The 19384-nt window shown below is 46.6% G+C and overlaps 1 protein-coding gene across 4 annotated transcripts in view; it reads right to left on the reverse strand.

The window, feature by feature from the left end:
• The window catches only part of RAB37 (RAB37, member RAS oncogene family), a 41828-nt gene extending 28729 nt beyond the window's left edge, over window positions 1–13099 (reverse strand). For 3 of the 4 annotated variants that reach the window (XM_018554086.1, XM_018554084.1, XM_018554085.1), the window contains exon 1: window positions 3939–4103. In XM_018554086.1, the coding sequence (XP_018409588.1) occupies window positions 3939–4034 (96 nt within the window). In that variant the 5' untranslated portion in view covers window positions 4035–4103. Of the gene's footprint in view, window positions 1–3938; window positions 4104–7771; window positions 7883–13068 lie in introns of those variants that run through there. The other variant, XM_018554088.1, reaches the window with a different exon arrangement.
• Between the last annotated feature and the right edge of the window lie 6285 nt (window positions 13100–19384).

Below are 19384 nucleotides of genomic sequence, written 5' to 3' on the forward strand. Positions count from 1 at the left end.
ATGCCATTTTTATTTACATGAACCTATAAGCTCAGTAAGGCCAAGTTTGCAAATATATAGGACACCCCTTGCCAATGTTATATAGCTACCCCTCCCCCACGCTGTCCAACTTTTTTAAATTTAAAAAAAAGGGCAAATGGAATTTGAATATTGATAATGAAATCCCGTATGACACGGCCACGATGATGGCGGCCGTATCCTAGAGGGTTAACAATACTATGCTTACAACTTCATCTCAGATCTTCCAAACAACAAAACGTATAAAACAAATATTGAACATTGTTGAACCCGATGACATAATATTTACATGTTGGAGCTTTCATGGTAAGACAGTTCTAAAACTTTTGCTGTGGGGCAATGGAACAGGTTCTCTTAAAAAGAAAACAACTACCTGCCGGTATTAACCTTTTCACGCTCCCCTGATAATTCTTAAGGTCCCCACACACCTTACGATAATCGTACGATAATCGCGGGAAATCCCGCGATCGTACGATTATCGTAAGGTGTGTGGAAGCCGTGCGACCTCTACTACTGTAAGGTCGCACGACTTTAAACTTACGAACATGTTTGAAAACACGGCGAGCATCGTACGATGTTCGGCGCGTCTGTAGCATGTTCGTAAGCTAAAAACCGGACGGGCCGGTGTGCGCAAGCGCACACTGCCCGTTCGGCATTGCGGTCATCGGAAGCCCGCCCCTCGGGGGGGGTGGCTTGCGATCATCGCAACTACGATCTGCCTATGCAAGATAGGCAGATCGTACGTTTTTTTAAGTACCTTACAACCATCGCAAGACAAAAGTCTTGCGATGGTTGTAAGGTGTGTGCCCAGCAGAACTCATATTCTATGCCCCTATTGGGGCGGCACAACCATCGCAAGACCTTAGTCTTGCGATGGTTGTACAGGGATTAAAAAAAACGTACGATCTGCCTATCTTGGACAGGCAGATCGTACTCTCGATCATCGCAAGCCGCGCCCCCCTGAGGGGCGGGCTTCCGATGACCACAATGCTGAACGGGCAGTGTGCGCGTGCGCACATCGGGCCGTTCGGCATTTGTCTTCCGAGCACCGTTCTAACCAGCCGAGAATCGTACGATTCCCGGCTGGTTTTCGAACATGCTGGTTCGACGGAAGACGTGCGACCGTACAGTAGAAACGGTCGCACGTCTCCGTTCACACTGCTCGATTCTCGTACGATCGCGGGATTTCCCGCGATTCTCGTACGAGAATCGAGCAGTGTATGGGCACCTTTAGGCACACTCTGGGAAATAAATGGTCCTTCTTGGTAAGGAGAAGCATGTGACCTCCCAGGAAATAGAGCTCAGGCCCATGTGCCCAATCACCAGGCCAAATCACTGTCCCATGAGGTGGGGAGGAAGTCATTAGACCTGTATATGCTCTGACATGGAGCTTACACAGGGTCTGGTTTCGATGGAGGAAAGAAGTGGAAAAGGGGAGAGGAAAAGGATGTGTGGGAAAGGTATGAGTGGGAGTTCTTTCAAGAGAACCTTTCACTTTGCCATGAGTTGGCAAAGTGAGAGGGGCCTGGCAGCATCCTAATCAAATTAGGAGCATGATTCGCACATTGGTTTTCAGTTTCCCCCCCAATTCCCGCACCTTCAGATCAGCCCCGATTCCCGCACCTTCACACCTCAGATCAGTTCCAACGCATTGACCTAAGACCTTAGATCAGCGCCAACCAGCATGCTGATCTCCACAGCTGTCATCAGGCTTTCAGTGACGCCAGTGGACGGAGATGGACGGTCCAGGCTTTGGAAAGGACAGTGAGCTGTCAATCACAGAAGATGCCAGCGAAAACAGCCATCACTTGCCTGTCTAGCCCGGCCTACTGGGAGCCACCGACACCCGTGTCACAGTATAAAGTCCTATAACATTTTGGCATGCGTTTGTGCCAACTGCGTCACTGCACAGAAGTGTTTCTATATTTGTGGCTTAGAGTACACAAAAAGGTTCATAAAGAAAGTGAAGAGCTGGACAAGTCCCAACTGTATTTTAGTAGTAAGCGTCATTAGGAATGTAGTTTCCCAACCCGGGCTCTAGAGGTACTTTTCTTGAAGTAAATTTATGACAGCAGGCAAACAGTAATGAAAACCGACCTGGGAATGTTCAGGTCATTGAAAACACAATGGAAGGCTGAAGACCATTTCCACATATTGAGAAGAGTTGCACACAATAAATGCACTTAAGCCAAGGCGCACACGAGGCAAGCCAAACCACGGGATAAGTACTGGCCTGTTCAATGTTCAATAGACGTGAGAAACATCAACTTATAATAATACAAAACCACAAACAGCATTCAATTGTATCCATGCCTAAAACTATAAATAAATCTGTATTTCTGTATTAAAATTTCCATCAGTTCTATTCCACTCCCAATAACCAGATCCATCTAGAACAGTGGTTGCCAACCGGTGGGTCACCATTTGCGTTGTGCTCAGCTAGGCCAGCGGCTCTTCAGCCGCCTCCAAGCGCAGCAGTGTCAGTCCTCCGGTGTTCTATCAAAGATTGTGACTGGGTTGGAATGTGTGACGGGTCACGTGGTCACACATTTTAACGTGATCACGCCCATTTTTTCCGGAGTTAAAATATTTAACTGGCAAAAGGTGAAGAATCCCAAACTTTCTCAGCTGTTCCAGGGCAGATCGGCATCGCAGATGGTATGTGCAGGAGAATCGATCTGCCCTGGAACAGCTGACAAAGCGTTGGAATATTAATGGAAAATGAGTACATGAAGCGCACTATGCAAAAGACAATCAGTACATGCACCTTTTTTGGTGCAGTTCGGCGCGTCAGGGACTTCCTGTCCCAAAGACACAGCAGGACGTGAGAGAGAATACAAAATAAGGACACACCCCCTCTCACACAATTGTCACCAAGACCGGGACGATTTGCCCTCACTTAGTGTTTCCGTGACAACAGTACAATGTTGGATCTCCCGTCGGTTTCTGTCCTGGTGACAACGCAATAAATGAGTTTCGAGTGCTTATGTGCACAATTCCATTTAGACTCGGGGTAGTCACAAGATGATCGCAGAGACAGATGAGCGGTCGGTGCTTGTAAATCCTGTTGGCAGGCACGGGAACACAGCAGACACACGGCTGTGACTAGCACACAGTCACCATGGAGGTGACGGTTACCCTAGGCAGGTCATGCGATTGTCATCTGCTGAGATAAAACCAGTGACTGAGCCGCCAGTGACCAGCATCCGTCCTCACAGCGATATCATCTGCCTGCCAGCCAAGCTGTCCAGAGACAACTTAAAGAGACCCTGTCACCAGACCGTTCATTTACAGAATGGATGCCGGCAGTCCCAGCAGACAGACACGCTATAGCAGGGGTACGCCAGCTGTGCTCAAACTACAAATCCCATCGTGAGTCTTCCCATGGAATTCAGGTTTGTGGCTGACTGAGTTTTGCAATGCCTCATGGGACTTGGAGTTCCACAACAGCCAGAGTGCCATGGCCCTATCCCTGCTCTGTAGTATTCCCCTTCACTCCTCCCCCCTAACCGCTACATAAAAGGTTATGTAGGGATTTGAGGGGAGTGGTATAGGAGCTGGGCCAGCACACACTGTAATTAGACACTCCCAGAAGAGTAGAGGGGTATGACGTGCAAAGGGGGAGGGTAAAGTAGTAGTACAATTTGCATTGCGCTATTCACCTTTGTGATTGGAAGTTGGGTGAGTGTCTAAATATTGGCATGTGATTGGCCAGTTTACCAATCCCAGTCACCTGTTGGCTGATCCAAGCATCACCAGAACCTCTCCACCCTTAGCAGTTGTTGAACTACAAGTATCAGCGTGCTCTGGCTACCAGGGCATGCCGGGACTTCTAGTGCCACAGCAGCTGGAGAGGTCATGGGATGCCCGGACCAGGGCTCACCTGTCCCACCGTCACCCAAAACTCCCTCATACAGCACCTTGCAAGCCAGATCGTAGACGGCTCCGGGTGATCGGGGTTGCCGGCGGCCGTTCACTGACGATGGCTGCACGTCTCCATTGACAGCCACAGACATCTTACAGGGTGAGTGCAGGAGCCGATCCAGGAACTGGGCGGAGAGCGCCCTGCGAGCTGTCCAAGCAGGGAGGCGTGGCTTGTAGACTCCCAGCGTGGCACGCCGCACCCTAGCAACGCCTTATTTGGTAGGTAAGCCCGCCCACCTGCCAAAGCTAAGAACGACAGCCTCGCCTTACACGCGTTACTTGTTAAGCGACCCCGCCCACATGCATGAATTAAGACAGTCGGCCATGCCCACATAGCGGCTTGCTTGGGCAACCCCGTCAACATATATTAAAACTAAACAAGATGGCCCCGCCTACACAGTGGCTTACTAATTAGGCAACCCCGCCCACATATATGAATTATGCACAGCGACTTACTTATTAAGCAACCCGCCCACATCCATAATTAAGCAAGATGGCCCTGCCCTCACAGCGGCTAACTTGCATAATTGAGCAAAAAGAAAGTCAACGGCCCCGCCTACACAGCGCCGCCCACATACTTAAGGTGAGGACTTCGGCCCCGCCCACCTGTCCTGCTGAAGATAGGGTCTCTTGCGCAGCGCACAAGTGACATCTGGAGGGTTGAAGACGGTCCAGCAATGGTTGTCACCTTCCCACCGGATGCTGGCTACCTGGGAGAGCAGCTTTATTACTGCACGCAGCTGTCACTGGGATGAGACTGTGCTGATGGGGAGTTAGCAGGGGACAGGCGGCCTCACAGGTTACAATATGATTGGACAATCTCTGCTAGATCGACCGACTGTGTGTAATGCACGGACGTGCAAGATTGGATAAAGCTAACACAGGAAGTAACCCAAACTCTTTACCTTTCCCCTATCAGCGAGATTATTTTACATACTTGATTTATACAACAAATCCTCCAAAGGCTTCCATGGAATCCTGGCAGAGCGTCTCACCATGAGGGTTCAGCTTTAGGTTGACCATGCGCCGACTGCTCGCAGTTCCCCAAGGATTTGGAGAAAGGGTCGCTCAGCGTTATTGTTTGACTGGTGACGGAGGCGCACAGCGTCATTGGTTGACTGGTGACTGAGGCGCACAGCATCATTGGTTGACTGGTGGCTGAGGAGCACAGCGTCCTTGGTTGACTGGTGGCTGAGGAGCACAGCGTCATTGGTTGACTGGTAACTGAGGCGCACTGCGTCATTGGTTGACTGGTGGCTGAGGCGCACAGCGTCCTTGGTTGACTGGTGGCTGAGGCGCACAGCATCATTGGTTGACTGGTAACTGAGGCGCACGGCGTCATTGGTTGACTGGTGACTGAGGCGCACAGCGTCGTTGGTTGACTGGTGGCTGAGGCGCACAGCGTCATTGGTTGACTGGTGGCTGAGGCGCGCAACGCCATTGGTTGACTGGTGGCTGAGGTGCACAGCATCATTGGTTGACTGGTAACTGAGGCGCACGGCGTCATTGGTTGACTGGTGGCTGAGGCGCACAGCATCATTGGTTGACTGGTAACTGAGGCGCACGGCGTCATTGGTTGACTGGTGGCTGAGGCGCACAGCATCATTGGTTGACTGGTGACTGAGGCGCACAGCGTCGTTGGTTGACTGGTGGCTGAGGCGCGCAACGCCATTGGTTGACTGGTGGCTGAGGTGCACAGCATCATTGGTTGCTAAGATGCTGGTGGCCTCACAGCGTCATTGGTTATTATGGTATGCCCACCATCATCCTAGCAACCAAAGATGCTGTGTACCCCAGCCGCTACCATCCTAGCAACGAAGGCCTCTGTGTGCATTGCACAGCATCATTGGTTGCTAGGATACAGGCTGCCCTGTGTTCGGCTTGCTTGGATGCTCGCAGAACCTAGATTTCTGGATGGGGTCGGCGAATGTCCAAACGAACCGGACCCAGGCCAGTCAGACATCATCTATCTCCGACAGGAATGTAAGATCTAGGGATGACGTAGGTTGAGGAAAGAAGCTTCGGTATGGGCAGAAAATGCAAGGAAACATCCAAAATAGCGCCGATATCAGGCAGATAAAAAAATAAATTAATATAGTACTGTAATCATTAATATGTTCTTAATTGAAGTTGAATGAAGCCAAAACTTTTTTTCAGTTTTGGATAGGGTAAGGAGCTACCCCCGCACTGCAAGGGTTTTCTCCCCTCTCCGGGTCGTGCCCCACGGTAAGGGTAGATTTGAGTTTTCAGTTTTAGAGCTTAGCCGTATAGCGGACCTTTACCCCCTTTCACTAAAAATCACATCAGCATGCTGATATGAAATGATCTTACATACATTAGTTAAACATGTTTGCTTTTACTTACAAATACTGGTTGAGTGAGGCACTGGTGATGTAGCCCTGGTCTGGTTGAGTGAGGCACTGGTGATGTAGCACTGGGCTGGTTGAGTGAGGCACTGGTTATGTAGTCCTGGTCTGGTTGAGATTACTGAGGCGCACAGCGGCGTTGGTTGACTGGTGGCTGAGGCGCCCAACGCCATTGGTTGACTGGTGGCTGAGGTGCACAGCATCATTGGTTGCTAAGATGCTGGTGGCCTCACAGCGTCATTGGTTATTATGGTATGCCCACCATCATCCTAGCAACCAAAGATGCTGTGTACCCCAGCCGCTACCATCCTAGCAACGAAGGCCTCTGTGTGCATTGCACAGCATCATTGGTTGCTAGGATACAGGCTGCCCTGTGTTCGGCTTGCTTGGATGCTCGCAGAACCTAGATTTCTGGATGGGGTCGGCGAATGTCCAAACGAACCGGACCCAGGCCAGTCAGACATCATCTATCTCCGACAGGAATGTAAGATCTAGGGATGACGTAGGTTGAGGAAAGAAGCTTCGGTATGGGCAGAAAATGCAAGGAAACATCCAAAATAGCGCCGATATCAGGCAGATAAAAAAATAAATTAATATAGTACTGTAATCATTAATATGTTCTTAATTGAAGTTGAATGAAGCCAAAACTTTTTTTCAGTTTTGGATAGGGTAAGGAGCTACCCCCGCACTGCAAGGGTTTTCTCCCCTCTCCGGGTCGTGCCCCACGGTAAGGGTAGATTTGAGTTTTCAGTTTTAGAGCTTAGCCGTATAGCGGACCTTTACCCCCTTTCACTAAAAATCACATCAGCATGCTGATATGAAATGATCTTACATACATTAGTTAAACATGTTTGCTTTTACTTACAAATACTGGTTGAGTGAGGCACTGGTGATGTAGCCCTGGTCTGGTTGAGTGAGGCACTGGTGATGTAGCACTGGGCTGGTTGAGTGAGGCACTGGTTATGTAGTCCTGGTCTGGTTGAGTGAGGCACTGGTGATGTAGCCCTGGTCTGGTTGAGTGAGGCACTGGTGATGTAACCCTGGTCTGGTTGAGTAAAGCACTGGTGATGTAGCACTGGCCCTCACAGATGCATCCTGGGAAGCTTACATCACCAGTGCCATCCTGGGAAATTTCGTCTCTAAACTCCAAAAGCTCATGAGATCTCGGATGAAAGGCATTTTTCCCCCCACTCACACAATGTCACATGTTCCAGGAGGCGGACTCAGACTTCCAGGAAGCAAAGGGAGATGGATTGATCTGCCCTTAGTAAAAATGGCCGCCGTGAGAAGAATTGGGGAGGAAAAGAAAAATAAGGTATACAAGGAATAAATTGTGTGTGTTTGTAGCTTGCCATTACTAAACATTCCTGAAGGTGCCTTTGCTGTCATTTCTGAGTTCCTCTCTAAGCACAGTACATATGACTGAGATGCACCGTGGCCAGCTTGACTCCTAGCACTCTTACCGTGAATCCGATGCCCACCGTGGAAGTGAAGGATCCTGGGAGAAATTTGCCTTGGTCAAACTGTACAAGCAGTGACGTCTTCCCAACAGAACTGTCTCCCAGAAGGATAGTCTGAAAAAAACCAAGGCATAGAAGATGACGGCCGATTCCAATCACATTATCCGGCATTTTATCATAAAAGGGCAAAAAGAAAAGTGCTTACTAAGTGACCATAATTCGGGAAAATCACACTTACCCCTTTAATGGGACTACCACCACACTGCAAGGGTTAAATGCTGGCTTTGTCACTCTAGAGGGCTGAAAGTAAGCTGTTTTAGTCACCTGACTCTCGGTCCTGCGGCAGTCGGCGCTCACCTCTCTTCCCCTCCACTCCTGTCTAATGCAAGTCAATGGAACTGCATAAGACGTAATGATGTTAGTGGTCCTTAGACCACCAAAGCCCAGGGTGGAAGAGGGTGTGGGGACCGGTCTAGCAGCCCGGTGGGACAAAGGATCAGGTAAGTAATACAGCTTTATTTGAGCCCTCTAGACAAAACAAGCACCTAACCCTTGCAGGGTTGGGGTAGTCCCTCTGCAAGGGTAAGTTTCTTCTTTAGCCAGAGTTCTTCTTTAAGCTCGGGACACTTGTTACAACCTGATTGCACAATCTCCTTTAGATCTACCAACAATTATGTAGTGCCTGAATGAATACAGATCGATTGGATAGTTTATGTAGGTCCTCATATTGTCCAATGTTGATTGTTCTAAGATAGCACAGTCTACTTGTCACATACATGGTGACCCTTAGATTTACCAAAACTGTGTCATGTGATTCTACCAACTGACCACCAATGTAAGGGGCATTCCTCCTAGTACCACCAATGAAAGAGCATTCTCCCTACTGACCGCTAATGTAAGGGGCATTTTCCCTCATGACTACCAATGTCTGGGCTGCAATCTTCCTACTGACCACCAATGTAAGGGGCATCCTTCCTCCTACTGACCACCAATGTAAGGGGCATCCTTCCTACTGACCACCAATGTAAGGGGCATCCTTCCTACTGACCACCAATGTAAGGGGCATCCTTCCTACTGACCACCAATGTAAGGGGCATCCTTCCTACTACTGACAACCAATGTAAGGGGCATCCTTCCTACTGACCACCAGTGTAAGGAGCATTTTCATAATGACTACCAATGTCTGGGTTGCACTCTCCCTACTGACCACCAATGTAAGGGTTGCAGTCTTCCTACTGACCACCAATGTAAGGTTTGCACTCTCCCTACTGACCACCAATGTATGGGTTCATTGCAAGATTCTCACAGCCACAGTCATGACTGCAGTCTCCCTACTGACCACCAACGTAAGGGTTGCACTCTCCCTACTGACCACCAATGTAAGGGTTGCAGTCTTCCTACTGACCACCAATGTAAGGTTTGCACTCTCCCTACTGACCACCAATGTATGGGTTGCACTCTCCCTACTGACCACCAACGTAAGGGTTACATTCTTCCTACTGACCACCAACGTAAGGGTTGCATTCTTCCTACTGACCACCAATGTAAGGGTTGCACTCTCCCTACTGACCACCAACGTAAGGGTTGCAGTCTTCCTACTGACCACCAATGTAAGGTTTGCACTCTCCCTACTGACCACCAACGTATGGGTTGCACTCTCCCTACTGACCACCAATGTAAGGGTTGCACTCTCCCTACTGACCACCAATGTAAGGTTTGCACTCTCCCTACTGACCACCAATGTAAGGTTTGCACTCTCCCTACTGACCACCAATGTAAGGGCAGGTTCTGAAAGGACCCATAGCGGCTAGAAGGACATGTGCATCAAATAGCAATCCAGATTTTCTTCCCCTGCTGTTCATACCGCTCAAAAGCCTCTCATCTAGAGGGACTGCCCCTCCATGAGAACCAAATCTCTCTGTCCCTCTTTCATCCATTCTTAGCCCTCTTTTGATGTGACATATAGACTGCTACTATGTACTGTTTAAATACCAGGAGGCTATACTACACTCACCTTTAAAGTAGAAAAGTTAAATGCTTTGGTCTAGAGCAAGTGTGGTCAAAAGTCCAGCCCTCCAGCTGTTGTGGAACTACAAATCCCATGAGGCATTGCAAGATTCTCACAGCCACAGTCATGACTCCCAGAGATAGATGCATCATGGGATTTGTAGTTTCACCACAGCTGGAGGGCCGGAGTTTCCACATCCCTGGTCTAGGGGAACATAAACAGTAGTATTACTTACCTTATCCCTCGCTCCCAATCAGCCGGAACTCTTCTCTCCGAGGTTTCAGGAGCCCTGTGGATGAGTTCTCACCGATCTCTCTTCCAATGCAGGACCGCTATAATAAAGACTGGTCAGTGCTGCTCTGTCTCCTTGTGCAGGGTGGCTGATCTTGTCTCCACCCCCTCCTATAGTTACCTGCAGGCAGCCTGTAGTGGGTGGAGCCTGTTGGGTCCCTTCCACAGCTGTGCTCACCGCACAGGCTATGTACAGCACGGTGTTGATGTCACGTCTACGTTTATATAGTAATAGAAGGGATTACAAAGGCATTTGGCACACAAAGTGGATTTATATCTTTTTGTGGCTATTGATTAATCAATAAATATATATATTAAAATGTTTGCGTTCCGGAGTTCAGCTTTAAATTATTGCATTTGTTATATTAAAAAGACAGTAAAAGGGAAAATTAGCGCTGGAATAAAAATTGAAGGTTTAATCAATCAATTTTTTGCATATGAACTCCTCCCGATCGGTGTAAATGGGGGTGTGGCCTCTGCATATATACTTTGTGCTATAAGGTGTCCCTCTTTGTCATCTCAGAATGTTGGGCGGTGGGTCGGCCAACCACGTGACCATCCGCGCCCTACTCTCAAATCCCCGATGATCTGTCCTGGCCATATCCATATTTAATGATATCTGAGTTTGCTCTAAAACGCTCTTCTCAGAAGCACTGCGAGAACACATTAAACAAAAATGTGCACAGGCATCCATTATTCAGAGCTTCATCTTCCTGACATCCATATACATGAAGATTAAAAAACCAATCCAGCAGCATAGGGACTGCAATTGGCGCTGCAACCGGGCACCTCCGTGAAGGGGGGAACCACTCAGTTAACACATGACCCCCTAAGGGCTCGTTTACATTTGTTGCCGCCAGGGCCGGATTTATGCTCTCTGCTGGCCCAATGCCAGGTTCATCAATGCGCCCCTCTGTATGCAGGCTGCATAAAAGTGATCTCGGCGACATTTAGCCCTGCTTGCCCAAATGTAGAAAACAACTACCCGCCCGGCGCCCAGAACTGCATGTCCTGGGCCTCGGGAGATAGGAATTCCTCAACCCTGCTGCCCCTCTAATCCTTGCTGCCCCAGGGCCGGGCCTAGGTTGGCTTTGTGGGAAATCCGGCCCTGGTTGCCACACCGCATGGCAAGTCACCTGCTCTATGTGTATTGCGTTGTGGTGCCTTTCCTTGTGAATGGCAACCCAACAAATTGTACAGCAGGGACCAATGTACCGCAGCACACCACAATACAAGGAATACCGTGCATTGCGGCGCCCTGCGTTTCGAAAAAGAGGCCATGCACTTTTTTTTTATCCAGTACATTTGCAGCCTATTCATAATGAATGGGCTTCCTTAATGCAATGCACATGCATGTGAAAAACACATCGCAATGGACCGGTTTAGTGTGAATGGGCCCTAACACTTTACTGTTTGGCAATATGGTGTTTGAATGAGGGTGCAGGTAGAAGTGCCCCCAAACTGAGGGGAAGGTTCTGTGACTGGCACGCTTATGGGCTGACTTAATGCAATTTAATGTGCTCTTCATGTTCTTCATATGCTGTGGCTACTGTTCATCATTATTGTGTCATTGCTTCTCTGCAAGCTTCTTAAAGTGTATTTCCACTTTTGCAGCCAGATTGGGCTAACACCTATTTTATGTTCCCAACCACATAGCATGACTTTAAAATCTCATGTTTAGTTTACTCATTTGTATTGAGATTGTAGTCCATCACAGGAGCGAGCTTGGAGCGGTGACTATTTTACAACACACACAGGGACCATGGGGAACACAAGTAGCCCCCCTCCAGAAGAAAGGACAGTGTCAGCACCAATTCAGAGATGATTTGAGGATCTACAGCCGAGTGATACACAAATAAGATACATTTTTGTTAATAGGTAAAGAACTTGAATGCATTTCTAAGATTTAATTCCTGAGTTTAGTGTCACTTTAACAATTATTTTTCCATATTCAGTGTGATTGGGAAGACATAACAAACATACATAGGGGAGTTTTCTCAAATTTGACTGCAAAAGTGGAAATACACATTAAACACATTCTATTAATTACCAGCAAAGTGATCATTGAGGAGCAGATGTAGACGTGGGAGAGAGACGCAGAAAACAAACAGCAATGCACAATATGCAGCCAACACCCGGGAAATGAGGAATAGAACAGAATTTCATGTACAATAATCACTTGTTCCTATTAGTTTCCTCCATTCGCCTTCCTTCATTCAATTTTCTGCAAGCTGGGATATGAGAGGTTGCAGTTATTTCCTCACCTCTCCTAGTGCCTGAAACATGCTGCTGTCAGAGTTTTATCCCTTAAAGTAATATTAAAGTCTCAAAGTTTTTTTCAATAATGATTCCCGATCAAACAAATATACAGATAAAGGATTTCTTTACATGTTTGCCCAAACACTTACAGTAATCATGTTTCTGAACAGTTCCAACTCTCATCTCAGCTTCCCTGAACTTCCTGTCCAGGACAGGATCACAAAGGACAGTGCAGTCTCCCACAGCTCTCCATCTACTAGCTTGAAAAGGGGAAGAGCATCTCTCTCTCTTCTAATATCTATCTATTCTCTTTCTCTCTACACCTATTTATCTATCCTCTCTCTCTTTCTCTCTATATCTATTCTAAAATATTTCTATTATCTCTCTCTCTCTTCTAATATCTATCTATACTTCTCTCTCTCTCTACTCTAACATCTATCTATTCTCTCTCTCTCTCTTCTAATATCTATCTATTCTCTTTCTCTCTACACCTATTTATCTATCCTCTCTCTCTTTCTCTCTATATCTATTCTAAAATATTTCTATTATCTCTCTCTCTCTCTCTCTTCTAATATCTATCTATACTTCTCTCTCTCTCTCCCTCTCTCTCTCATAACATCTATCTATCTATCGCTTGGCAACAGACAGACATGTCATTGCACTTGTTTTGATGACACAGCATATACCTTGTCAAGTTCCTCCTATATATATATATATATATATATTTCTGATCAATGTATACCTTGTGTTGGAGATCCTGATTGTATGTAGAACATTGCTTTCCTTCTGATTGTTCCTCCATTGTATGAAGAGTCTAGTGGTGTTAGAATAGTGTTCTCCGTTACATTCCCACCAATCTCCAGGTCACCTGTCTGAGCACAGAAGCACTTCACGCCTCTCGTCACCATCGATGAAGCTTCTCCTTCCAGTTAGAAGTGGGAGGAGGAGGTGATAGGAAGCTCTGCGATCCCCATCTGATTGTTATATAATCTCAGCTTTGCCAGGGAAGGGGGAGGCAAGCCAGACTGTAATAGCATCTCTACACTCCCACCGCATTATCATTTCATCGGGTATCACTGCTTTACCTCGGAACTGGTTTCATAACATCATCCTGATAACAGAAAAATAACGCCAATTTTGCTATAAGAAAGAAAACCATAACGCGTGTTACCGCAACGCTGTAGACGCACGTTTCAATGCAAAGTCCAACGCACCTCTACAGACCACTTGCAATGCACTTGCTTTATGACGCATTAACTTTATAAATGACCCGTGTGTTGCAATGTATCAGGACTTATTTTTGACAGCCCATTCATTTTAATTGGACAACACGCCTCAATGCATTCGTTGCGGCACGCTGCATCAAGGTGTGATCGGGCCCTAAAGTCACACCTTTGCGTTTTATTGCATAATAATATGGGAAATTAAAGGCTTGGTTTACGTTTCTGATCATATTTCAGGTGTAGCATAAAACATGGTCAGATTGCAAGGATGGGAGGGTCCTTCTTCAGGATAGAAGAGATCTTCTATAGGATGGGAGGGTCCTTCTTCAGGATAGGAGGGTCCTTCTTCAGGATGGGAGGGTCCTTCTTCAGGATGGGAGGGCCCTTCTTCGGGATGGGAGAGGCTTTCTTCATGATGGTAGGGTCCTTCTTCAGGATGAGAGAGTCCTTCTACAGGATAGGAGGGTCCTTCTTTAGGATGGGCGGGTCCTTCTTTAGGGTGGAAGGGTCCGTCTTTAGAATGGGAGGGTCCTTCCCCGAGATGGGAGAGTACTTCAGGATGAAAGGGTACTTCTTTAGGATGGGAGGGTCCTTCTGCGGGATAGGACGGTCCATTTTCAGGATGGAAGGGTCCATGCCCAAGATGGGAGAGTTCTTCTTCAAGATGGAAGGGTCCTTCTTTAGAATGGGAGGGTCCTTTAGGGTGGGAAAGTCCTTCTTCAGGATGGGAGGGCCCTTCTTCAGGATGGGAGAGTCCTCCATCAGGATGGGAGGGTTGTTCTTCAGGATGAGAAAGTCCTTCAGGATGGAATGGTACTTCTTCAGGTAACCCCCATCTCTGCATGGGTGAAAAGGACATTTTCTATTGGCTGTCGAGCGGCAGGGTCTTCTCATGCTCCAGAAAACTGCAGTAGTGTGATGATGCCACAGCGAGAAGACCGGTTGTTGGTGGGCACAGGCTGCAGCCCTGGATCACTAGTTTCACTCTAGGATGAGACAGCGGCAAGAGACATGTGATGGCGCCGCGGATTCACATATGCTAATTTTTTAGATGGTCTGTGAATGGGGGGAGAGGGAAGTGAGGGAGGGATGAGTGCAAGATTTTTCCCCGATGTGGGCTTGCGCCGGCACATTGGGGTGACATTCAGAACGAATGGCAATGTACCGCAACCCACATAAACAGTGTGTTGTAACACATTGCATATCATGGATTAAAAATTGATTTTAAGACACACAGCTCCCTGCACGCAATGGTGTGGAGACAAACTAAAGCTCAACACACACGTTCCAATTTGATTGTATAATCTCGTTTAGCCTCATCACACATGTTACAATCTGGCCATACACTTTCTGTGCAATCAACTTTAGATCTACCAAAACTATGTAATATGAAGACCTACCTAATCTATCCAGACAATCTGTATCTGATTAGGCAGGCTCTTGCACTACATACTTGTTGGTAGATCAAAAGCATGTTGTATGATTAGATTCAGGGCCGGATTTCCCACAAGGCCACCGAGGCCTGGCCTTGGAGCAGCAGGGAGTAGAGGTGTAGCACAGCCACCGAGCGGGTAGTTTTTCTTTTACATTTAGCACCTGTGTGATAGCAATAAAGTTAAGGGAAAAAAGAAATAATAATAATAAAATAAAAATTGATAAATAGTTTAAAAAAAAATAAGTAAAAAAAAGAAATAATAATTAAAATTAAAAAGTAATAAAAAGTAAAAAAAATTATAAAATATAAAAAAAAGTAAAAGACAAATATAAGAGATTAAAAAAAAGGGATAAAAAAAAGTAAAAAATATTAAAGGATTGAGGAACCTGGCCTTGGGGCAGCAGAGAGATTAGATTGTAACATGTGCGGTGAGGTTTCGATCTACAAGAACGTCTAGTGCAAGGGCCCACCTAATTGATTGGCAGATCCTAATATTACAGAATGTTGGTAGCTCTAAAGTTTATTATCCAAGGATTGTACAGAGATTGTAACGTGTATGGTGAACTTTGCCAGGAGGCGTGAGATGCCGTTCTTTTCTATTGATAATGGCAAAATGTACGCCTCTCCTTTTAATACTGCGTGCTGCAAAGCCAAAGCTAGGTCAGCTGAGGACATGATGCTCTCTCTTGGAGAATAGCCGAAGAACTCAGATTCTCCCGTCACAGCAATTAGAAGCTGTACCCGGCTGCAGGAGACTCAGAATGCGATCAATGTCATGCAAACGTCTTCAAAGAAAGAAAATATATGAGACGTCTTCTTCAAACAATAACAAGCTCTTAATGCTTGCTGATGACTTAAAGGGGAATCATGTTTTGTTTTAAATATATATTTACAGTTGTAATCAAAATTATTCAACCCCCCCATTGCAAATCAGGATTATTGGCAACATTTACAAACTGTCAGCTGTTTGCGATGAACAAATCAAAGAAAAGGAACTGAAATAAGTCAACACAACAAATATATTCAATGTTTTTGCTGTTATGACCTGCTGCAAACGAGATGCATAGCCAGACACCAGCTTCTGGCCACGTTCCTGAGGAATCTTAGCCCATTCCTCATGAGCAATGGCTTCCAGTTCACTTATATTCTTGGGTTTGGTGCTGCAACCGCCTTCTTCAAAGCCCACCAGAGATTTTCTATGGGGTTAAAGTCAGGTGACTGTGATGGCCACTGTAGAATCTTCCAGGACTTCTTCTGCAACCAAGCCTTGGTGGGATTTAAGGTATGCTTGGTATGTAGGGTTGCCACCTTTTCTTCAAATGAAACCCGTACAGTCTAGCGACGCGCAAACATTTTTCGGGGAGAATGAGTCGTGGCTTATTCATAAGTAAATAGCGCCACCCATTCATATGTAAATATCACAGTTGAGACTATTTTCAGTGGGGGGCCCAGTAGCCCCTATCTTAATTTTGGTTGCCTCTGTCTGCCTGACATCTTGTGTTCGGGTTTCTGCTGCCATGAAACCCGGACACAGCATTCAAAACCCGGACTGTCCAGGTGAATCCTGGACAGGTGGCAACCCTATTGGTATAATTGTCAAGCCAGGCTTCATTGTTGGCCAAGCTTCAGTTTCCTCACAGATTGCATGACGTTTCCTCCTAGGATTTCCTGAAACTTCAAGGAATCTATCTTGCCTTCCACACGCTGCAGGTTTTCAGTGCCAGAGGATGCAAAGCAGCCGCAGAGCATCACTGAGCCACCACAGAGCTTTAATGTAGGCAGAATGTTCTTTGAGCTTGAATGTAGGCAGAATGTTCTTCTTAGTGTATGCTTCCTCCAGACATACCGCTGATCCATAGGACCTCAGTGCCTGTTGCCACCAAGTCTTGCTGCAAGTCTTTTGCAGTCACTTGCAGGTTTTTCTTAACGTGCCTTCTCAGAAATCTGGTTGCTGCCATTGATAGCTTCCTTTTTCTTCCCCAACTGTATATATACTGTACACAGTGTAAATATGTTTAGGGAGCTAAAAACACCTATCATACTTAACTGAGTCCTCTCTGCATAATCCAGCGGAATGAACTCCATGACTGGAGAAGAGCTGGTCATGTGACTTTGACAGATCACATGACTGGTTTCCCTTGACGGCTTTTACTCCCATGTGTTTATATTCAGACTCCCAACGCTGGAATAAATAAACCCCTTGTTTTAGGGATTTGTGATGAAAGTGCAGCATGTAGGTACCTTTTTAAAAAGCTCTATTGTGCTTTGGTCCCTTTTGGCCCATCTCATCATAACCTGTTGTTGGGTAATACCTTCTCATTGCTCACCAAGCTTTTCTCCATGGAAGCCATTGTTTCCATGCACTGCACTGAAGATGTCCAACAAGACTGCAACAGTTTGGAAAAATAGACTCGGTAATATTTGTCTGTATCTGTGCTATACACCAGCCGTTCTGGGCGTACAGTTGGTCAAGGGACGGAAAGGAATGATTTGCATCCAAAAATGAGGAATACAACTGTATTTTTGGTATTTGTGAGGGAAATTAGACATTTAGATACATTCTGTTTTATGAAGGCTCTGCTGTGTTTTATGTTTTCTTATATTTTTCTTAACTTTCATTTTTTGGGTGGTGCTTGTTTAGTTAAACCCAATCTGAGCATCAGTTAGGTGTGCATTTATAAACGTTCCGCCCAGCTATAGGCACTAGTACATCTAGATGGCGCTGACTGGTATGGGAAGTTCCTATACTCATCAGCGCACTCTAGGGGAGCTAGTGCCGTGCAAATTGAATGAACCCCTTTGTGTCAAAGATCACCTGATGTCCCAGGGCTGCTGCCCTGAAATTCCATAAAAGGGCAGCACCCAAGAAATCTAAATTAGATCTTTGCATAAGCCTGGCATGACTGGTTCAGTGCACAGTTTGGGCAGTAGGTCTTCATTGATGGCTTTATTAGCTATCACCTTGCCTTGGTTTGCATTGTTCTCAGCAAAAATTGCCCTCCCTGTGAATTCACACATAGCATGTACTTGCTGAAGAGGTGATAACAAAAACAGAACTCGCTGTCGCTCTGCATATAGCTAAAGCAAAACTCCATACAAATATAAAGAAGTACATTGCAGTCTAGGTTTGTCCTCTGTTGAAATCCTTCTATGTAGTTTTAAATGCTGCTGGTATCATCATGCCTCTGGGAGTCGTGCCTGTAGGTGACAGAGTTTTGCAATGCATCATGGAACTTGTAGTTCCAGCAGCTGGAGTGTCAATGTTGCCTACCCCTGTTCTAGGCAGGAGAATAACTGTTCAGAGGAAAGGGGGCACAGATATGGGGCCACCAGTGAGCTCTTAATCTAAGCTCGGGGACTGACTATAAATAGAGTGTTCACTCCAAGTTCACATCTGTGATGGACTACAATCTCACGTTTAGTTTACTCATTTGTATTGAGATTGTAGTCCATCACGGGAGTGAGTTTGGAGCGGTGACTACTTTACAACACACACAGGGACCATGGGGAACAAAAATAGCCCCCCTCCAGAAGGAAGGACAGTGCCAGGACCAATTCAGAGATGATTTGAGGATCTACAGCCGAGTGATACACAAAAAAGGTACATTTTTGGTAATAGTTAGGGTACTTGAATGTATTTTTAAGATGTAACTTCTAAGCTTACATTAGCTCTATGTTTAAGTTGTTTTATGACCACTGTAGCTCCAAAGTGTTTGTCTTACATCAACTGTCAATAATTAATGTCTTCTGGTTGGTGGTCAGTGGCTAGACGAATGCCCCATGATTGGTGGTCAGTGGGAGAAAGAATGCCCAGAAGCTGGTGGTCACTGGGAAGAAGAATGCCTCAGGGCTGTTGGTCAGTTATAGGAAGAATGCCCTGGTATTGATGGTCATCGAGAAGAACGCCCTGGCATTGGCGGTCAGAAGAATATCCCAGGGTTGGTGGTCAGCAAGAGGAAAAATGCTCTGGGGTTGGTGGTCAGTGGTGGTAATAAAACCCCGGGGTCAGTAATCAGTGGTTGAAAGAATGCCCCAAGGTTGGTGGTCAGCAGGAAGAAGAATGCCCCAAGGTTGGTGGTCATTGGTAAGAAGAATTCCCCCCGAGGTTGGTGGTCAGTGGGAAGAAGAATGCCTCAGGGTTGGTATTTAGTAGGAAGAAGAATGCCTTGGGGTGGGGGGGAGAGGGGTTAGTGGGAGAAAGAATGCTCCGAGGTTGGTGGTCATCAGAAGGAAGACTTCCCCAGAATCGGTGGTCAGCAGGGGTGAAAGACTGCCCTGGGATTGGAGGTCATTGGGTAAAAGAATGTCCCAGGGTTTGTGGTCTGCAGGAAGAATACCCGGGGCTGGTGGTCAGCTGGAAGAAGAATGCTCTGGGGTCGGTGGTCAGAAGGTAAAAGAAT

The sequence above is a fragment of the Nanorana parkeri genome, unplaced genomic scaffold (genome assembly GCF_000935625.1).
Source record: "Nanorana parkeri isolate BGI_ZX_2015 unplaced genomic scaffold, ASM93562v1 scaffold141, whole genome shotgun sequence".
Lineage (NCBI taxonomy): Eukaryota > Metazoa > Chordata > Amphibia > Anura > Dicroglossidae > Nanorana > Nanorana parkeri.